Source organism: Schistocerca piceifrons, chromosome 1 (assembly GCF_021461385.2).
Source record: "Schistocerca piceifrons isolate TAMUIC-IGC-003096 chromosome 1, iqSchPice1.1, whole genome shotgun sequence".
Taxonomy (NCBI): Eukaryota; Metazoa; Arthropoda; class Insecta; order Orthoptera; family Acrididae; genus Schistocerca; species Schistocerca piceifrons.
The window spans coordinates 550369807-550389781 of NC_060138.1; the positions used below are offsets into that span (position 1 = coordinate 550369807).

At 37.3% G+C, this 19975-nt stretch overlaps 1 protein-coding gene across 2 annotated transcripts in view; it reads right to left on the reverse strand.

Annotated features, from left to right (window-relative positions):
• Positions 1 to 6101: 6101 nt before the first annotated feature.
• The window catches only part of LOC124800482 (DNA replication licensing factor mcm5), an 83371-nt gene continuing 69497 nt past the window's right edge, over positions 6102 to 19975 (reverse strand). For both annotated transcript variants that reach the window (XM_047262998.1, XM_047262999.1), the window contains exons 9-17: positions 17896 to 18036; positions 17623 to 17799; positions 17409 to 17524; positions 10417 to 10545; positions 9775 to 9917; positions 9571 to 9698; positions 9351 to 9456; positions 6393 to 6446; positions 6102 to 6301 (exon numbers count right to left, since the gene is read on the reverse strand). In XM_047262998.1, coding sequence (XP_047118954.1) covers positions 9355 to 9456; positions 9571 to 9698; positions 9775 to 9917; positions 10417 to 10545; positions 17409 to 17524; positions 17623 to 17799; positions 17896 to 18036 — 936 coding nt within the window. In that variant the 3' untranslated portion in view covers positions 6102 to 6301; positions 6393 to 6446; positions 9351 to 9354. The remainder of the gene's footprint in view (positions 6302 to 6392; positions 6447 to 9350; positions 9457 to 9570; positions 9699 to 9774; positions 9918 to 10416; positions 10546 to 17408; positions 17525 to 17622; positions 17800 to 17895; positions 18037 to 19975) is intronic.

The window sequence follows — 19975 nt, forward strand, 5'->3', positions numbered from 1 at the left end:
ACATTGGACTACCACAGATTGCTGCCTACCCTACTTTACAAATGTGGGCAAGCTTCTCCAAGCACTTTTTCTGTGCAGTGTATGGCCATCCCTACACCTTGTTGCCTACTCAAGATTTCAGTATCCAACCATTTGCATAACTGCTGATATTCTTCACAGGTTTGCAGTCGGATCATGTTGTCGTCCAGACACACTATTTTGGCAGACCAGCACGAGCATTAACTCACCTGAAGATGGTGGCCAGCTGGTCTGCTGAAATATTGTGTCTGGTCGATGCCATGATCCGGCTGCAAACCCGTGAAGAATATCAGCAGTTACTACGCCAGGAAAAGTCTTCGAAATCACATTTGCATAGCTGCTTACAGCAATAATGTGCAAACCATCAACCAGCATTGTTGGTTCCAAGATGCTCGTTCACAGTTGCCAGGCCTTCACAAGCTGTTCTTTGTCTGTCACTTATGTTAGTGGACTTCCCATCTGCAGACCATATCACCACTAGAATGATTCTCCATTGACCTCTGCTACACTTATACTCTGTCCTTAACGCATCACCATCTCATTTATTAAAACGCATACAGATCAAATACTAATTTGTTAATATTGATGCCAAATTAAATAAATGCTAAGTAGTGTAATTTGTCATACATGACACCCCATGACTACCAAATAGAAACCTCGCAAACTAACATTCGAGTCATTCCACCTTGTGCTACAAAATGCTAGCATGTTTTCTCGGGTTAATGTTTTTCCCCGACCTCCCCCCCCCCCCAATATGTCCTTATCAGTGCCAATAACTGTAGTATTTAATTGCTCACTGATGCACTTTCAAACATGTCTGCCATAGAAAACATATTGTGAAAAGGCTGCAATTCTCAGTGGCCGTATTTTGTGTTCACATTACGTTCAGATCTCATTTTCATTTGATAGTCACAGCATAATGAAAAAACCTGTTGAAAAGGTATGAAATGGAAGCCAAAGTATGAAGCACAACACCTACCATGCAAAACAAATTTTTACAACCTTCAAATGTAGCCTCATAGTGTAACAGGTTTACTAAATATCTATCAACTTAGTGACAGTAGTCGAGTCACGATGATCTGTCATTTCTTTTGGATCTTGGTACTACTTTTATTTACTTAGAGTTCTTACAGCATCCAGTTGCCAGTTGCCATTTGCCATGTGTCTGCCCTTATGTTTGGCATTTTTACATGCAATTACAGTACCAATGTTTCAATAACCACAGTACAGCTGAAATTTGAGGGTCAGTAATTAATCGTGAGCACTCGTTCTACGGAAATGTGAACACTTCAACACAATGTATTACTTTGCATTTACAACATTGCCACAGTTTTCAATACAGATACTGGTTTAAGATAACATTCTACAAAAGTAATTTTGTGCAATCTCTACACAGTTACAGCAACCTACCTGACTACTCTTTTGAAGCCATCACCTCTCTCTAGAAGTTTTATCCCTATCCGTCCCCCTACTTACGTGCCTTAACCTTCAACAACACCACATATCAAAAGCTCGGATTCTATTCTTGTAAGCATGTTGGTCAGAAGTAGTTGCTCCAAGGTGTGGGAAGCTGACAACTCCAGGAGAGCTTGCAATAACCCCACAACCCTCCCTACCACATCCGAATGATGCCACTGGCAGAGGATGAAATGGCAGCCAGTCGGTACTGAATGTTCTCTCAGGTCCAGTCCACATGGATACTACTGTTTATCGTTACGTTTCACTTCCGTATAAGACTCAACTTCAAATATTTTCAGAAATGTATTCCTAATACTTAGATTTATATTTGACATTAATATGTTTCTCTTTATATGAAAGGCTTCTACCACTATTCTCAGTCTGCATTTTTCATTTTCTCTCTCCTTTATGTTTGTCATCAGCTGTACTGAGCCCATCACTCTTTCCTGTTCACTTGTTAATGGTCTGCAGGAAATACCAGTACTAGTTATCCTCCTTGAGAGCCTGAATCCCAATAATTTTACCTGCATGGTCCTTTTGTGAGATATATGTGAGAGCATGTTATATATTGGTTGAATCTTTAGTCACCATTATTATACTGGTGAAATCAAACAATGGAAAATCCAGGATGGAATGTAACAATATTATGGAAAGGAAAGTTGCCACTCGCCATATAGCGGAGATGCTAAGTTGCAGATAGGCCAACAAAAAGAGTCACTAATACAGATTTTGTTGTGTCTACCTGCAACTCAGTATCTCCATTATATGGTGAGTGGCAACTTTCCTTTTGATAATATTGTTATTATACTGGTGAGTTTTTTAAGAATCTACAATTATGGATACATCTTTCTTCAACATATCTTCTAAGATAATCTTGTAGTCAAGTGCTGCCTCATGCTTTCATTCATCTCTGGAACAAAAACTGATCTTCCTTAGATAATACATGTATTTTGCAACTATAACTTAATACAAGAAATGTATTCGCAACGGTGAATACGATCAGACTCCAGCTGCACAATGTATTGGTGACGAAAATTAGTGCCACGCCAAGACTCAAACCTGGATTTCCTGCTTTACACAAGCGGTCATCTTAACTGCCTCAGCCATCTGAGCATGCCTCCAGGACAAACTCCTATGTGTCACCGTGTTTTGTGTCTCGTACTCACACAATTGCTATTCGTACAGGGAGAGAGGACAGTGCAGAGTACATTATAAAAACACAGGCACTGCAATATAGTATTTCATGCCATGACAAACGTGTCTTCCTATGCAGGAATCACAGCAATTTTGCAAAGTGGAGAACATAGACACAGGGGGACCTAGGGAAGTTTGGGTTGGCCATAAAGGTGTGCTCTTATGGTCGAGGCAGTTAAGATTATCACTCGCATAAAGTGAGAAACACATCACTGTCACCAATACATTGTGTTGCTGGTCTTATAATGTTCACAATTGTGAATGCGTTTCTTGTATTTCATGCAACGGTTGATCACAACAGCATCACGTCTGAATTATATTGCGGTCATTTTCCTGTTTTGTGTCATTCATCGTAATACGGTTTCCCTCCTACTTTTTTCTTTTTATCCTCTCCATTCGTGAAGTACTTTAAGTTACAAATTTATATCATAATACACTATTGTAAATAATCTTTTAACTATATCTGAACATTATTTTATCATTACAGGAGCACACAGTTTCATTTTCCAGGTTCTTGTTACGGATTTTTCACAGTACTCTCACAAAACAGTAAGCTTTGTTACTACACTATTTCAATAATAATAGTTCTGATTAAAAGGTCCACATACAAAAGTGTAAAAAAATCAGCTGATTCTGTGACAATGATTTCAAGATATAAGGCTCATTTATATAATGTACTCTTTGCATAGTTACTGGACATTCATTTAATTTACTCTCCTTCGACCTTGCCATAAAATGTCATCAGATTTTTTGTCATTTCCACCTCTTTCAGTTGTGGAAAAAGAGAATATGATCACAGGTTACTAATGTTGCACTCTGTTTTTATAAAAGCATCAAACAGAGCCGCCATATAGCCAAGTGCGTTAATTCGTTGCTCCCAGGAGGCAAGCAAGCCTATCGAAGATCAAATCTGCCTCAAGGACAACAATGAGCACTGGTGAGCCAGCCAGATTGGAGGTGGTTTTTAGGATTTTCTCACATCCAACTAGTTAAATACCAGTGACACCCACATCCCACCCATACACACCCCTCACAAACTGATCTACCACTTGCACATGATGTTTCCTATTGATGAACACAAATTCAGTCCTGGGGGAACTGGTGGAATCACGAGGGGCATCTGTTCACAAACCATCACTAACACTTCTCAGAACCCATATAACAATGGCAACCCCATTAAAGCAAGAACTCAATATCCACTTCACTATAAAGGCCTCTTCTACACCATTCCTTGGATTATGCACTTCACAATAAAGGCCTCTTCTACACCATTCCTTGGATTATGATCTTGGACTACATACATTAATGTTGTTTCTGCATATTTTCTAATGTCATCAAGTTATTACCATCCATTCACAGACTACAAGTCCCATCTACCTCCATTTCCTTGTGAAAACTGCATATTCCACTCCTGTTTGGTCCCGGATCCATTTGTTAATTTCACTGTCCATCCTGCATCTAGCCAATACCCATTGAGCAAACTTCAGTTTGTGAATAATTAGCACAAATCTATCATGTTCCTATTATTGTTTGCTCTAAAATCATCTTTTCTGTTCTTTCTTAAATAATTGCCCTTTTTGACTGTCTTGTGTGTGCACGCGAGTGTATACCTGTCCTTTTTCCCCCCCCTAAGGTAAGTCTTTATGCTCCCGGGATTTGAATGACTCCTTACCCTCTCCCTTAAAACCCACATCCTTTCGCTTTTCCCTCTCCTTCCCTATTTCCTGATGAAGCAACCATTGATTGCGAAAGCTTGAATTTTGTGTGTATGTCAACCTGCCAGCGCTTTCATTTGGTGAGAGAGAGAGAGAGAGAGAGAGAGAGAGAGAGAGAGAGAGAGAGAGAGAGAGAGAGAGAGAATTAGTCTGTGATTTTGGCATTATTACACATTTCAGAATGGCTGAACTTTTTTCATAGTAAGTGGTTAAAGTGCACAATTTGACTGAGAATTAGGCTACCAATAAGACTGTACTGATTCTGCTACAAAAATCAGAGATTTTCATGCTAGGCCCTTCTTATGGATGTTCACCACAACCACATTATCAGAACTGATAAAATTAAACCCAATCCTCCCAGCTTAAACAACCAGAGCTGCTACAGTGATTCATGCCGGCAGATTATCAGCAACCTTTTTTATCAGCAACCTTTTCTTAAAACTTCACTCCCTGTTTTTCATTTTTTTTTTCATCGGATAGAGGTAGTTAGGTGAGTCCCACTTGATTTTGGTTGCTACGGAACAAAAGGGCTTTACTCATATTACTCAAATTTACAATCCCCCCACCCCCAAAGAATTTCATGATCGCACAATCTATAATACTAATATTTTTAACCATCTGCAGCATTTGTGTCCTTCACTTCTTGATTAACAAAGATTTATTTCACAGTCTTAACAATGTGATATGAAAAAATGTTACATTTCTACCTGTGAATTTACTTAGAAAAAGGACGTACTGTGAATTGAAACCATGTCAGTCATTTAAAGACTTCACTTTGGTCCACTTGACTGATAAGTTGGACAGGTTATTCTCCGAGGATGGTTCATGTTGAACCAAAACCTGCCTGTTTTGAAAATTAAAACAATCTAAATAGGTTATAAAAAATTGCTTTACAACAACTGATTGCAATCTTCTCCCAGGACATTATGTAAATTTTTAAAAATAATGTTCTCTGCATTCTACAATGAAGAATCATTCTTTGATTCTTTTGCCCCATTTTTGCATTAAAATATCCACTGTCAACATATAGTGTGATCAACTGTTGTCTTAATTTCTGCATCTCTTTGTGGAGCTCTTTTACCTCTTCATCAGTACATTGGTGCATGGATTTTATTATTTCAGTGGGTTATCATCGATTTATTTTTGTTACAAGTAATAATATTTCGTATTCTTTTAATCAACATGTGATTTATACTGGATTATTAATGTACTTTGTATGTGGCTAACAATACATAAAACTGATTCATGGCAGTCTAGTGCTTTGCTGCAATCAGAATCAACCCCACACGAAACTTTTACTCTTGAACAATGGAATTTCACTAGCCGATGACAGACATTGTAACCCGCTATTTGTAATTTATTTTAAGCTTTCAGACTCTGCTTAATCTATGGCCTGTGTCGATAAGATTCAACCAATGTTATTTTGTTCAACTGGAATTCTGAATTTCAGAGTGAAAGCGTAATATGAGCACTATGTTTGACTTGTTCACATAGGCACAAAGGACAATATTGTTATTGCAACAATCTACATGAAAGGAGATTGACATTTGCATACAGGTAACCAAAAAGTGCAAAGTAAGTAAATGGTTAGATATTACCATGGATGTCAAACCTGAGCATGTGACTGTGGCAACAATGAAATAACACTTGTAGAGGCATTTTACAGATATGTTACATCAGGCAAGTGCATTTTCATGCCATAAAATATTTAAAGACTTATTAAAACAGCGTAATTTATTTATTTAATAAAAACACATCTTTATTTAAAAACATATTTGCCGTTATTTGCAACAATTAATATTTATGTGCAGGGCCAAAAGTGACCTTTTTCCCAGAATTTTTAAAATTGTGTTTCTTGTGACGGAGGAGTTTAATATGTTGCAACATTACTCTTGGATCTACAAAGTCTTTCACACCTGCAACAGAAGAAAAAACAGAATGAGTATTGGGAACCTGGTAGCTACTGCAATTTGATGCTGCCCATTTCTGTTTTACATGTGTTCTTACCTCCAGAGGCATACACCATTAAACAGGATTAGTCGCAGATGTTAAAACTCGCATCTGTAAAACAGAATATATGTGAAATATTCAATATAATAAAATACATTTAACATGTTGAATCCACTTGCATGGGAGGGAAAACAAGTCAAATGGCATGAAATGAAGGGAGTAAAGCAGGGATAAAGCCTATCCCCGATGTAAACAACTTCTGCACTGAGCTCATGATAAAGAAAACCAAAGAGAAACTTGGAAAAGGAATTAAAAGTTCATGAAGAAGTGTTTGCCAATGACACTAATTCTATAAGAGACAGTAAAGGGTGTGAAAGATCAGTTTATAAGAATGTAGTCAAATAAAAAATCATAAAATAAAACAAGTTGTAGATGATAGGTTGCCATATAACTGAGGGGGCTGAAAGAATATTGGATATAAAATGCAGACTGGTTAAGCAATTCTCCAAAGGACAAATTTATTGATGTTGAATGTAAGTTTAAGTGGTAGGAACTCCTTTCTGAAAGTATTTGTAAGGAGTGTAGCATTCTAAAACATGGACAATAAAATTTTGGACAAGAAGAAAATAAAAGTTTTAGAAATAAGGTATTATAGAAGAATGACAGGTAATATAGGTATATCTAACAACTAATGAAAAGGTACTTTATGAAACTACGGAGTTCAGAAATTTGTAACACAACTGTGCTAAAGAAGGGGCCCATTCTGAGGCATCAAGGAATCATCAACAATGTAATTGACGAAAGTTTGGCAAGTAAAAATTTTAGAGGGAGACCAATATTTTTTTACAGTAAACAGGCTTGACTGAAGTACACAGTTTCAAATGCCTGTACATTGCAGTAGCTATGCAGACATTAACTGATAGACTAGTTTGAAGAGATGCATTGAACTAGTCTTGAGACTAACGAGTATACCAGCACCAATGTGTTATGTGTACCCAGAGCTTGATTTGTAAAAAAGACAAGTCTAGTACTCTGACTTTCCAGGAAGTGTTTGTTTCAATTTAGATGTCTTGAAACATTATTTTAACTTGTTTCGTCAGAAGTACTGGCACGGTGTACAGTCACAAATTAAGCACTAAAAGTCTTTGACAATAGAACCTTTGGGTAACAAAACTATGTGCCAGGGCAATTGCCACACTTTGTAGGCAACCTGGAAAGCTATTATCAAAAAATCTTATTTTATTTCAGCACAAAACTATGTTCTGTAAGCACCCCAATGTGTTATTGTGGTCATACTGTCCACGAAATTACTTACAGCCTTTACCTAATTTTGGACGTACACACACACACACACACACACACACACACACACACACACACACACACACACCTCGTTCTGATACACAATCAGTTAACTATTTGGGTACTGCCTGCCACTGAGAATAACACACAATGGGAACATGGCACCAAGTCTTGTGTGCATTGTGACTTGCTATAGAATAGAACAGCATGTACTGCTTTAAAAATATTTTTCTGTATTCCAACTATGACTGACTTAGTGAGCTTGAGAGAAGCAAATATATTTAATCATCTGAACTCCTCAGTGTACTAGTACTTCTGGAATATTATTGGTCAAATTCTACATATATGTGTACATGCTATCAGTAACTTTTGAACAATAATGTTGGAAGAAGAAACAGCATTGGTCGTATTTTTGTTTGTTTTATTATCCGCAAAATCGATTTTCAGTCATTTAGTGACCATCCTCAGTGCTGTAATATACAATTAAAATTGATAGGCACTGGTATCAACAAGCTTAGAGCGAGGCATCATAGAACTTCCAATTTCACATATGTGATCGCTCTAAGCTTGTTGATACCAGTGCCTATCAATTTTAATTGTATATTACAGCACTGAGGATGGTCATTAAGTGACTGAAAATCGATTTTGCGGATAATAAAACAAAAATACGACCAATGCTGTTTCTTCTTCCAATTATATCCATTATCTGGTCGTGGTGCACAGAACACTCCATGGAGTCGCCAATCAGTAAGTAATATTGCTACCGTGTATTACACATTTCATTTTATTTGGTTGAAACTGCACCAATGACATTCTTTTTGTCAGTTTCTTGCCTATAATGGAGATGTGACGCCTGCATGCATTTCCGACAATTTTTTACTTTGGCACCCGTGCTGTTTGTAAAAAATAAAATAAGTCTTCATAAATAGCGAATACTGGAACAGAAGGCTGACAAACCTAGTAGCAAGGCAATACTTACTGGACTGCCAGTAACCTAGACCATTGGCAGTCATGGGGCAGAAGGATGCGAGGGGAAAGAGAGACCCGACCCCCCCCCCCCCCCCCGCCTCCTCCACCACTTACAGGGATTCTTCTGGGGTGTCTACTATACCCAACTAGGCATATATTTTCTTCAGCTGCAGATCCTTGGGAACTTTAGTGCAAACTGGCCTTCACCATATCCACTGCCTATCATCCCAACACATCATCAAAAGTAACTTTTTTTCAAAATTACACATGTATTGATGTACTTAATTGCCCTCCATTTTGCTCAGTGGTGGGTGTCCTGAATGAGTTTGAATATCTTAAGGCACCATAGAACTTCCAATTTCGAAGAAAGGCACTTATCTCCCAAGGCCTGCTGCAACATAGGATCTGACTCAATTGTTGATCAGCATAGTGAACAAAATTTGGAGACAGCATTTTCATGAACATGCTACCTTCCAAACTTTTACCACACACTATGAAAGGGGTCTAGTTTGTCACTGACCTTTTGCAAATGGGAGCTTAGAAACAATTCCCCATGGGTGCATTTTGCAGCTGCAATCCTTCAACAATCCAATGTAAAGCAAGCACACTGTGGCCACCAGTAGTGAAGAGAGGTTTCATTACTTTCCATTCAGATCTTTACGATGACTAGGTCATTCTGCAAATTAAAAGTCTCATGGTTCTATCTTCAGAGGGATAATCAGTAATTCTGTCAGAAATTAATACCTTTTCACATTAATCTGTAAAGCATTTTCCTTTGCATCCTGTGCTGCAGTTCTCCTCTGCGAATCATAGTGTGAATGACCTTGAACACTGCTCTCTCTGGGTATTTCTGTAAATTGAGAACAAAAAAATGCGTAATGGAATTGGAACTGCTGAAGCGGAGAAAGAAACACGCCGTTTTAAATCATTTAGAAAAAAAATTTGTCCGAAGCCTTTAACATACCTGCCTGAGAAAATCCTGAACAATTGTGTGTTCTGAAACTTGTGAACCAATGGCAAATCTCTTCTTCAGTTGCTTCTCAATTCGCCCCAACATCTCATAATCCTCTTCAGTGGTGAAACCTTCAGCACCTGCAAAAAACAACTCTCTTTCTGATGTTGGCATTCAGTCCACACAAATGTGAAATTGAATTCAGGTTATACAAACCTGCCAAACTTCCTGACATTGCTGCATCCAGTGTTGATACTTGAAAAAGCCTTAATGCTTCATCAACATGTGCTTCTGTTGCAAATGGCTGTAACTGCATTTTTGCTAGAGACTCCGAAATTCGTATAACTGCCTCAAGCTGCCTGCAACATTATATTACAAACTTATTCTAATATCTGTGGGCTCAATTCAAATCATTCTCAGTCTGAGGACATACAACACAAACTGTACAGGGTCCCTTAAAATGTAAGTGATAAATTTAACAAATTACATTTTTAAACCACATTTCAAGAACACACATAGCTAAGCACAATATAAACTGTTTCGTAAATAATCACGTAGGAAAAGGTAGGCAGAGAGAGAGAGAGAGAGAGAGAGAGAGAGAGAGAGAGAGAGAGAGAGAGAGAGAGAGACCCAGATTATTAATGACAGTGTCTTTTCCAGATTCTAAAGCTGACATCTCAATACCACCCATGTGACTCATGTTGCAGACTATCTTTAGTACATAAATACACTTACATTGACATGTAGACCACTTGGCAAATTAATATTTACCAAGACTGTCAATTTAGTGAATGATTTCCTGATGATCAAAAGTGAAGCAAGGTTTCTATATTAAATTACAGTACTGATTTATTTTACCTTACAGTAATAGGAATGGACAATCTCTTCTCAGTTTCAATCTCATGTTCACGAGTTCCACTTCGCATCAGTACATAACGATTTCTTAATTTCTCACCAGCAGCTTCTGAAAGACGAGGTCCACAGTGCCTGCCAACAGAAAAGCAGGCAGATTTTACACAGAACTCTGCAGGTTTGGACAATATCTTTAGAAATTTGAGTTTTTCAGTACTTCTGCCAAATGAAATTTTTCATTTGTCTTGATGTAACCAGCTAAAAGATAAACTATTTCGACCCAGGCACACACGACCATCAACTCCAGCATCTTAGCCCAAGATGCTAGAGATGGTGGTTCGTTGTACCTGTGTGTGTGTGTGTGTGTGTGTGTGTGTGTGTGTGTGTGTGTGTGTTGTGTGACTGATGAAGGTTGTGGCCACAAGCTATATATGAGGGCCTTTTAATCATGCCTGTCAGCAACTTGATGCATCTTTCTTACGGTAAGTAGCGATTATCTTTGCCTACATTGTTTATATTCCTACCTGGAGTTGCCATTGTTTGAAACTGTTTCGACCCCTTTTTCAATTTCATAATTACAAACAATTCTGTTTTTAAAACATAATGCAAAGGGAGAATAGCAGTGCATTGAAAATTTCAAACAAATATACACAACGAAGTAGTAATACAGTTATTTTAGAACCAACGAACTAATCTCATGTGCTGCTTCATTCTGTAATATGTACATCTATAAACACAAAAGAGGGAGGTTTTACATTTTTTGTACAAAGACATTACTCAATAGCCAAAGTACGACACCATTCAGATCCTATGTGCCATGTTTGTCCATTGCTTTCTAAATGGTTTTGTTTTTACAAGTACATACAGAAAGGTTCAATGATTTTGTATCTGAGAAAAACGAATCTGTAACATAGTAAAGGGAAGATAAGCTGCCACTAATGTAAAAGTTATCACAGATCCGAGTCTCTGGTTTATATGTTTCATAACTTGAAAGCCAGTTTTCTAGGCTCAGCTTTACAAACATTTTCATAGACTGTATCATTAAAACACCATGAACATAGCCAGTTGTCTCCAATTTCTGTATCACTGACCAAAAGGATTGAAACACTATCTTTGAGAACTGACAAGCTTTGGATATTCTGGTGTAAGCCATGATCTGTAACTCTTTGCACCCTGTAACCCCAATTGCAGCTTACATGTTGTCTTTTAACATAATATGAATTCTTGAAACTTAACACTGAGTGCACTTTGCAGCCGTTCTTCATCCATTTTCTTCATTTACCGAATGGATGTGTACTTCACAATATGGTTGAACTTCCACTGATGAATACACTTGCCTATTCTGTACCTGCTTTCATCTGATAAAAGGTGCCGAAGCAAAAAATGTGTCACACTTTAAAATTTCAAATCTAGTTTTAGACAGCATTTTGTATCTATACATAAAGTGTTTGTTTTCCAACAGCCATGGACCTCAATAGCCATGGACCTTCCACTAATGTTCAATTTACAGTCACACGAGCAGTCTGCTCATATTAGTTTGTATTTCAGTATTCCATTAAAGTAAAAAAATTGATTAATGCAACTGTTCTGAAATATGCTGAACAATTTCAACCAAATTTTGTACATATATGACTCAGTATCTGGAGAGAGAGAGAGAGAGAGAGAGAGAGAGAGAGAGAGAGAGAGAGAGAGAGAGAGAGAGAAGAGGGGGGTGGGGGGTGTAATCTAGAACTAGCTATTCAATGTGTGAAAATTGTAATGGTGTGTAAAAATATTGGAAAACAATCACCATTCGTGATGAATTCATAGTTTCTAGGCATCTAAGCTGAATGTTGGCAGTCCCTACTATCACAGCCAAGGTAGACATGAAGCCGACACCCATCACAATACTGCCAGTTTATATGCTCACTAACCCTGCAGATAAAGGGACTGAAAGAACATATGATGGATTAAAAAGAAATTATTCAGATCGTTAAAAAAGACTGGAAATTGATGGAACAGGGAGAGAAGGAAAAGCATTAGAACATGTGCTGGGTGAAGGAATCAAAGGGAATGTCACCTGTTGGATTTTGTACAGAGCATGATTTAATCATTGGAACACTTGATTTAAGAATCATGAAAAAAGAGAATACATGCGGAACAGGCCTGAAGACAACGGGAGGTTTCAGAGAGATTATATAACAGCAAGATAGATTTTGAAACCATAGTTTAAACTGCAGAACATTGTAAGACAGATGTGGTCTCCAACTATAATTTATTGGTAGTGAACTGCAGGTTAAAAGAGAAGAAATTGACAGAACCAGAGTTTGGTGAGAGTTTAAAGGCTTAAAATGAAGCATCAGGCAACAACTGGTGGAGAAAGGAGAAAGAAACAATAGAAAACAAATGGCATGCTTTGAAATGAAACAGTGAAGGCACCACAGGATCAAAAAGACAAGGCTTAGTAGAAATCCTTGGATAACCTGAGATAATGAATTGAGAAGAGGAGAAAATTATAAAGATGCAGCAAGTTAAGTAGGCAAAAGTAAGGCAGACATCGAAGAAGGTACATCCAGAGGAAAAATACGGATGCTGCCTACGAGGTGTGATCGAAAAGTAATGGGAATTCTCTAATTTTGTGAGATTTATACATCTAATTTTCAAATTTTTTTGTCTTGTTGGTACACATGTTGCTGAAGTGTTTTAGCATTGCCAGCTGTTTTGAATATTTAATTTATTGTTGACAGTCAAAATAGTTAAATATGGTTTTGAGTGCTCGGGGAATTTTTACTTCTGGAAAAGATGGTTCAAAGAATTTGCATTAAATTTTGCTTGAAATGTTGACTGTGGTTTTGGTGAATCTACTATGACTAAGCCAAGATTTTATGAGTGGCTTAAATGTTTCAAAGAGAGTCAAGAAGATGCTGAAGATGACGACCAACATGGATGCCTTAGCACATCAATTACCGACGACAATGTGGAAGAAGTAAGGAAAATGGTTCTGGAAAATAACCAGATCATCATCAGAGGGGTTGCTGATGATGTCGACATAACCTTTGGTTCACGCCTAGCCAAGCAATTTTTTTCAGATGGTTTGGACATGTAACGAGTAGCAGAAAAGCTTGTTCCAAAATTGTCTAATTTCGACCAAAAACAATGTTGCACAGACATCGCTCAGAAATTGGTGGAATGAAGTCAACAACAATACAGAACTTCTGAAGAAGGTTATAACAGCTGATGAAACATGGGTACACCAGCATAACATCGAAACCAAGGCCCAACTGTCCCAATGGCTAACTGCCTGAAAAGCCAAGACTGAAAAAAATTTGACACTTTCGATCATATATGAAGGTTGTTCTCAATGTTTTCTTTGATTACAATAGAACAGTGCATCATGAGTTCCTGCCTTATGGTCGTACACTCAATAAGGAATACTACCCTGCAAGTTATGTGCTACTTGCGTGAAGCAATCCGAAGAAAAGACCAGAATTGCGGCAAAACCACTCATTGGAAATTGGATCACCAGGATAATGCTCCTCTCACACCTCAATGCTTCTAGGTTAGGTTAACATCTTTCTATTCCCAAGGTTGGAGAGAGCCAGGTGTCATTTAGCCACTACTGATGAGATAGAAACAGAATCAATGACGGAATTGTACACCATAAGAGAAGCGATTTCCTGAAGTGCTTCCGAGAATGGAAAGGGCACAGCTAAAAGTGTACTATATCTGAGGGTGATTGCCTTTTAGGGGACAAAGTCGATGTTAATGAATGAAGATTCTTTAAGAAAAACAAAAATTCCCATATCTTTTTGACCACACCTCGTATAGCAAAATTAGAGAAATCTTTGGAGAAGAGAAAAGCATTAGTGTGAATACCATAACTCGTACTCTGTGCCAGTATTAAGCAAATAAGCCGTAGCTGAGAGATGGGAGGAATAAACAGAATGGCTACACAAGGGAAATGAACTTTCAAAACAGTTCAGTACAAGCTGATTAAGTAAATGAAGCACGGATGGGATAAATGACACTGCAAGAAGAATATGACAGAGAACTGACAGACCCAAGCCAAAACATGACCCCTGGAGTTGGTGACATTCCCTCGGAATTGAGTTTCTTGGGTGAGCCAAAAATGAAAAGTATTTCACTTTAAGTGCAAGATACATGCCACAGGGGAGATACCCTCAGACTTCAAGAAGACTGTAATAATTCCTACTTTAAAAAAAAAAAAAAGAAAAAATGTGTATAATTGCTATTTGATTTTCTTTAAAATGTATACTTGGTGTAGGCACAAATCAATCCAATTATTGTTCAAACCCAACTAAATTCGATTTTGTTGCTGCAGTTACAGTCTCAGATCAGCTGACTGCAAATATTTAAATAGTTTTGTTTAAAACCATGTGTACATAAGTCATGCCTAATTGAAAATTCTACTGTAGTATGTAATGAGAAAACATTTAGAGCTAATAGATTTGATAACGATGGCACCACTCACCTGAAAGACAAACTTCTAAACATTATAGTAACATATTTTGATTTCAATTAAATTAGGTTAACGTAATTACTGCCGAAGTTCAAACATACCCAAATTTTCCAATTCAAATTCAGCCACTGTGCTTGTTATATTAAAACTTTAATCACCATACTTTTATTGTTATACGTGGGCTAAATGCACCCTACACTAAGAAATTAAACTAATAATTAAGAATTTGCTAATATCTGCACTGTGATTGTAAATAAGTGTGTAACATGTATGTTAAAGTATACAGTAACCTATAATTGTGCCCACAGTTCCGTGACAGTCTGGTATCAGATTTCAACCATGTAACACATGTTTGAAATAGTCCGTGTTGTAACACTGTATGAAACTAGAGTACCACTATTGTTAACTCAAGTTATATGTGTAAATCAACATGTTAACTTCAATAAAGTAGATGATTTTGTACAGACTTCTTTTAATGATTCTATTTGGGGCTCTGAACGAGTATTATAACTTTTACTACGGAGATACTTATTCATTTCCGTGCCTTTACCAAAAACTAGAGCATCTGCACCATTTCTATACTGCATTGCCGCAGAGTTCAAAAAGGGCCGACATCACGGTGAGAGTACCATGTTAATGGAACATCCATGTACAGTAAAGTGGTGGTACCTTCTTGCATAAAATGTTTGATGTTAAACTTTATCTGATCACTGTAATGTTCTTAGTGATAATAAACGTGGAAGGAACCCACATTACTTGAAAACTTGTGTAGTGTATTTCATTAACCCAATTCATGGAATTCAATTTGCAGCTGTTCTGACTTCAATTCAGGGGGCTTAATGTACATTGGTGGTAAGCACTGTTAGAAGCTGACATGTGTGAATGTTACCAAACTACCAGTTTTACTGGACATGGCTGCAAAATACCTTATTCTTCACAGCAGAATGGAAGCATTGGTAGAGGCCTACCTCAGGGAAAAATCATCTGTGTTCAGGAGATAACTTATCTTAGAACATAGGTTGGAGAAACTTAAATCTATGTTTATAGCATTAATAGATTTAGGAAAGACTTCTGGCAATACCAACTGACTAGACTCTTAAAAATTCTGAAGATAGCAGGGGCAAAATATAGGTGCAAATGTTTATTTACAACTTATATACAAAACAAACTGCAGTTTTATGAGTATAAGAACATGTAAGAGACGCAGTAGTTGAGCTGACAAGTGATGGATAGGTTTGTATTCATTCCAAAATTTTATCAATCTGATGACACTGCAATTCTCTCATAGGCAGTAAAGCACTTGGAAGCTTGGTCAGTTTAAATCTCAAGTGATGCAGGCCTCAGTTTGGGGCACCAAGCTGATAAGGGCACCAGAGATGTCACAATGGTAAGATTTTTATAGAAGACATATCACACTTACGAGGGGCACTTGGAGCACCAAATTCAGGAGTTGTCGGGGGCACCCAAATGAACAATTGGTTTATAGTGAGTATCACTATCAGTAGTGAAAACTGACACAGGGAAAAGTGAAAAAGGAGCAGAGAGCCAAATAAAAAGTCTTTCCTGGGGAAAAACATTATCAGGCCAGCCTTACTCGAAAGATGAATGGATTGGACAGTGTCTTAATAATAAAAATATCAACAAAGCGAAACAAGAATAATGGAATTAAATCAAATGAGATCAGGCGATGCTGTGCGAATTAGAGTAAGAAATGACATGCAAAAAGTGTAGATGAGCTATTCTATTTGGGCAGCAAACTAATTGACACTGACAAATAGAAATGACACAAAATGCACATAAACAGGAATAAGTTGTCCCGAGTTTCTCAACAACATACTCGTGTCTGTAATGCCACTATAGAAAGCTAATTATTTTCTAAGGATGATGTACATCACTCAATGACCAAATTTATGCTGACATGAGGTTAACAATTGGCAACAGAGGGCAGTAAGCAGATTAGAGGATTTAGCAGTGGTAATTGTGGATAGGGTGGGAGTGAGTGGGAAACCCTTATCCACAGCCACAATTTACATTTTTCTAGGACACAATTTTATTAGTATAGTCTACAGGTACGTGAAGCTTCCCCCCCCCCCCCCCCCCCCCCCCCAGATTTTAGGGTGAAGAGTACAACATGGTAATAATGGCAAATGACAGATAGGTGAGTCCACATTTTGTTTTTGTATAATCTGTACAGGTGCATGATCAGTTAGTGAATGGTGAAACTGAAGTATTTTTGCCCAGTTCTCAGTAACATAGCTGTTAAAAGTACTAATTTCTCTGTATTCACATTTTTAAGAATATTTTCACACTCCTGCTCTACAATGAGAAAAAATCTTCTTCATTAACTTATCTGTGAAGCCATTGCCATAATTTATGTCAGTAAGCAGATATTTCAGTTATCTTTGAAAAGGCATTACTTTCGTAACTGGAAAAAATTTTACACTATCACTGTTGCCAAAATTAAGTTTTGCCAACCAGTAGCATGGATAAAAATATAACATTCTGCACTACTTTGTGAATAGTGAACATCAATACTTACAGGCGACAGTAATTGATAAATTTCTTCATAAGTGCCAAAGGTATTTCTCCATCTGTGTTGTCCTCAGACGTTTGACCTGCGTTCATGTGCACATTCATTATGTGCTTAGCAACAGTCTGCAAATAAAATGTGTTATAAGCACTAATATTAGAGAACTATTCCTAAAAAATTGTTTTAGTCTGTAATAAAAATATACAGCCCTCTAACTACAGACCTTATCTCTTGCTTCATTGTGCTCATCTTTCACAATGAAGATCATATCAAATCTTGACAGAATAGTAGGCATGAAATCAATATTTTCTTCACCTTTGGTTTCATCCCATCTCCCAAAAATGGAGTTCGCAGCTGCAAGTACTGAACACCTAGAATTTAATGTGGTGGTAATTCCAGCCTGAAACAATTCCATTAAACCTTTCAAATGAAATAAACTTCTAATGTGTATGAAAATTACACATGTTCTCAATTGTAAATACCCATCAGCAGCTACCTTTGCAATAGAGATGGTTTGCTGTTCCATGGCCTCGTGAATTGCCACACGATCATCTTCTCTCATTTTGTCAAATTCGTCGATACAAACAACACCACCATCAGCGAGGACCATAGCACCTCCTTCCATGACAAAGTTTCTCTAGAAATTGTAAAGAAAATACAAATACTGAATAGCAACAAGATCACACCAACCTACAATTTAAGTTTTTCTAGTCACCTATTCAATACGATTTATGTTTTAAGAACAGAAACAGGATAAATAGATTATAGACAAATTCTAGACAGCATTAGTTCATTGCTTAGTTGGGTTCAGAGACCACTCAATTGCATGAACATCCCAAGAGATTGAAAGGTATTTGATTGGGGGAAAGGAAGGGGGGGTGACAGAGAGGAAGCAGAAGTATCTACATGTATACTCTGAAATACACTTAATAGCCTGTGGTGGAGGGTGCTTCTTGCTCCACCGTTTCCACCCTTTCCTGTTCACAAATGATGCACAGGAAAAACAGTTGTCATTAAACCTCTAAATGAGCTCTCATATCTTTGATTTTTCCTGTTGTTGTAACATTGTGAGATGTACGCGTGAGAAAGTACAGTAAAAACCCTGTATTAAAGAACCTGCTTTTTAAGAAATTTCTGCCTGAAATGCATTTCCATCGGCCACGGTGAAATTGCCAGTGTTACTGGAATTTCGTTTTAAAGAACCTCACTTTAAGAAAAAGTCAGCTTTTAAGAAAGAAATGTTAAACAGTTTGTAGACTAATGTAGGTTATAGTTGTTAGTCAATAATTTCAAATACAGATTTTTGCATGTAGAACACATCACAGAAAACGTCACTATTAGGTCCTATCAAACAAATTGACTGCAACATGTTGTTTATCGAAGTGCTGAATTCTACACTGTGGAAGTTGTCTAGTAGCAAAAGAAGATGTCTTAAGATTTGACAGAAGCTCAAAATTATCAATGTGATGTCTAAGACAATTTGAACTTTCACCTCTTGAACATGGGGGTGGGAAGGTGAGGATTATAAAATTTGGTGCTATTTTGTTTGTATATATGCACACTGAAAAATAAGTGGACATTCCTGAATCCTGAAACACATGGCCATCTGTATTAAGAAGACAAATTGCTTCTGAAGGTGAGCAAGTTCTTTCACATAATCTATAAAGAATAGTACAGGTATTTCATTAGCTCCAAATGCCTTCCCTCTGTTGCCCAATTACAGTTGATTTTCTACTGTGTGATCAATTATTTCACTATCTGCTATTTCAACATCTGTCTGAAGTGTCACATCCTATTTCTTTCTACCTGTACTCTGTGGTAGCTGGAACACACCACTAAAATCAAATGTGTGTGTGGTCTTACAAGGGAATGGTCCAATAAGACATATCAAAACCTAAGCTAAAATTTTTTACATAGGAAGAAGACAACGAACGAAATGCACTGTCAAAATTTGAGCTGCTAAGAGGCACTTAAAGTTTTTTAAAAAAGACTGAAAACTGCCAAATTCATAGCGTGCCAGGCAGTCATACAAATTACACCCTTACTGGCACTGTAGCAACTGCACATGCATAACTAGGCTCACATACAGCCACGGTCGGTGGTACATTTTTTAAATAGGAAACACGACACAACTGGATTGTAATTTGTAAAGGACGTTTCAGGTTACTGTTCATTGATAGTTTCTCTGACACTACAGTACACAGTTACTATTATCTCGAATTAGCCATTCAAGTAACATCTATTTCAAATTATCAGTTGCTTTTTACAGTATTGGTAAGTACTGACATTACAGATAAGGTTGAATTAATATTGATTGTGCTTTCGTAAGGAATGCCTGCTAATAGTACCTTTTTCCTTCTTCTAGTTTCACAGTAATGTGGAATCCAATTAACGTTCTCAATCTAGCAATGATGAAATATGAAGAATGTGGTTTCCAGTCGAAATCACCTACTTCTCCTGCAGATGTACAAATGTGTCATTTCTTAGTTGATTTTCTTGACACTCATTCGAATGATATCAACATCTCATGTGAAATTGTTGATACGTTAGAAGAAATAGGAAATAACTGTGATGAT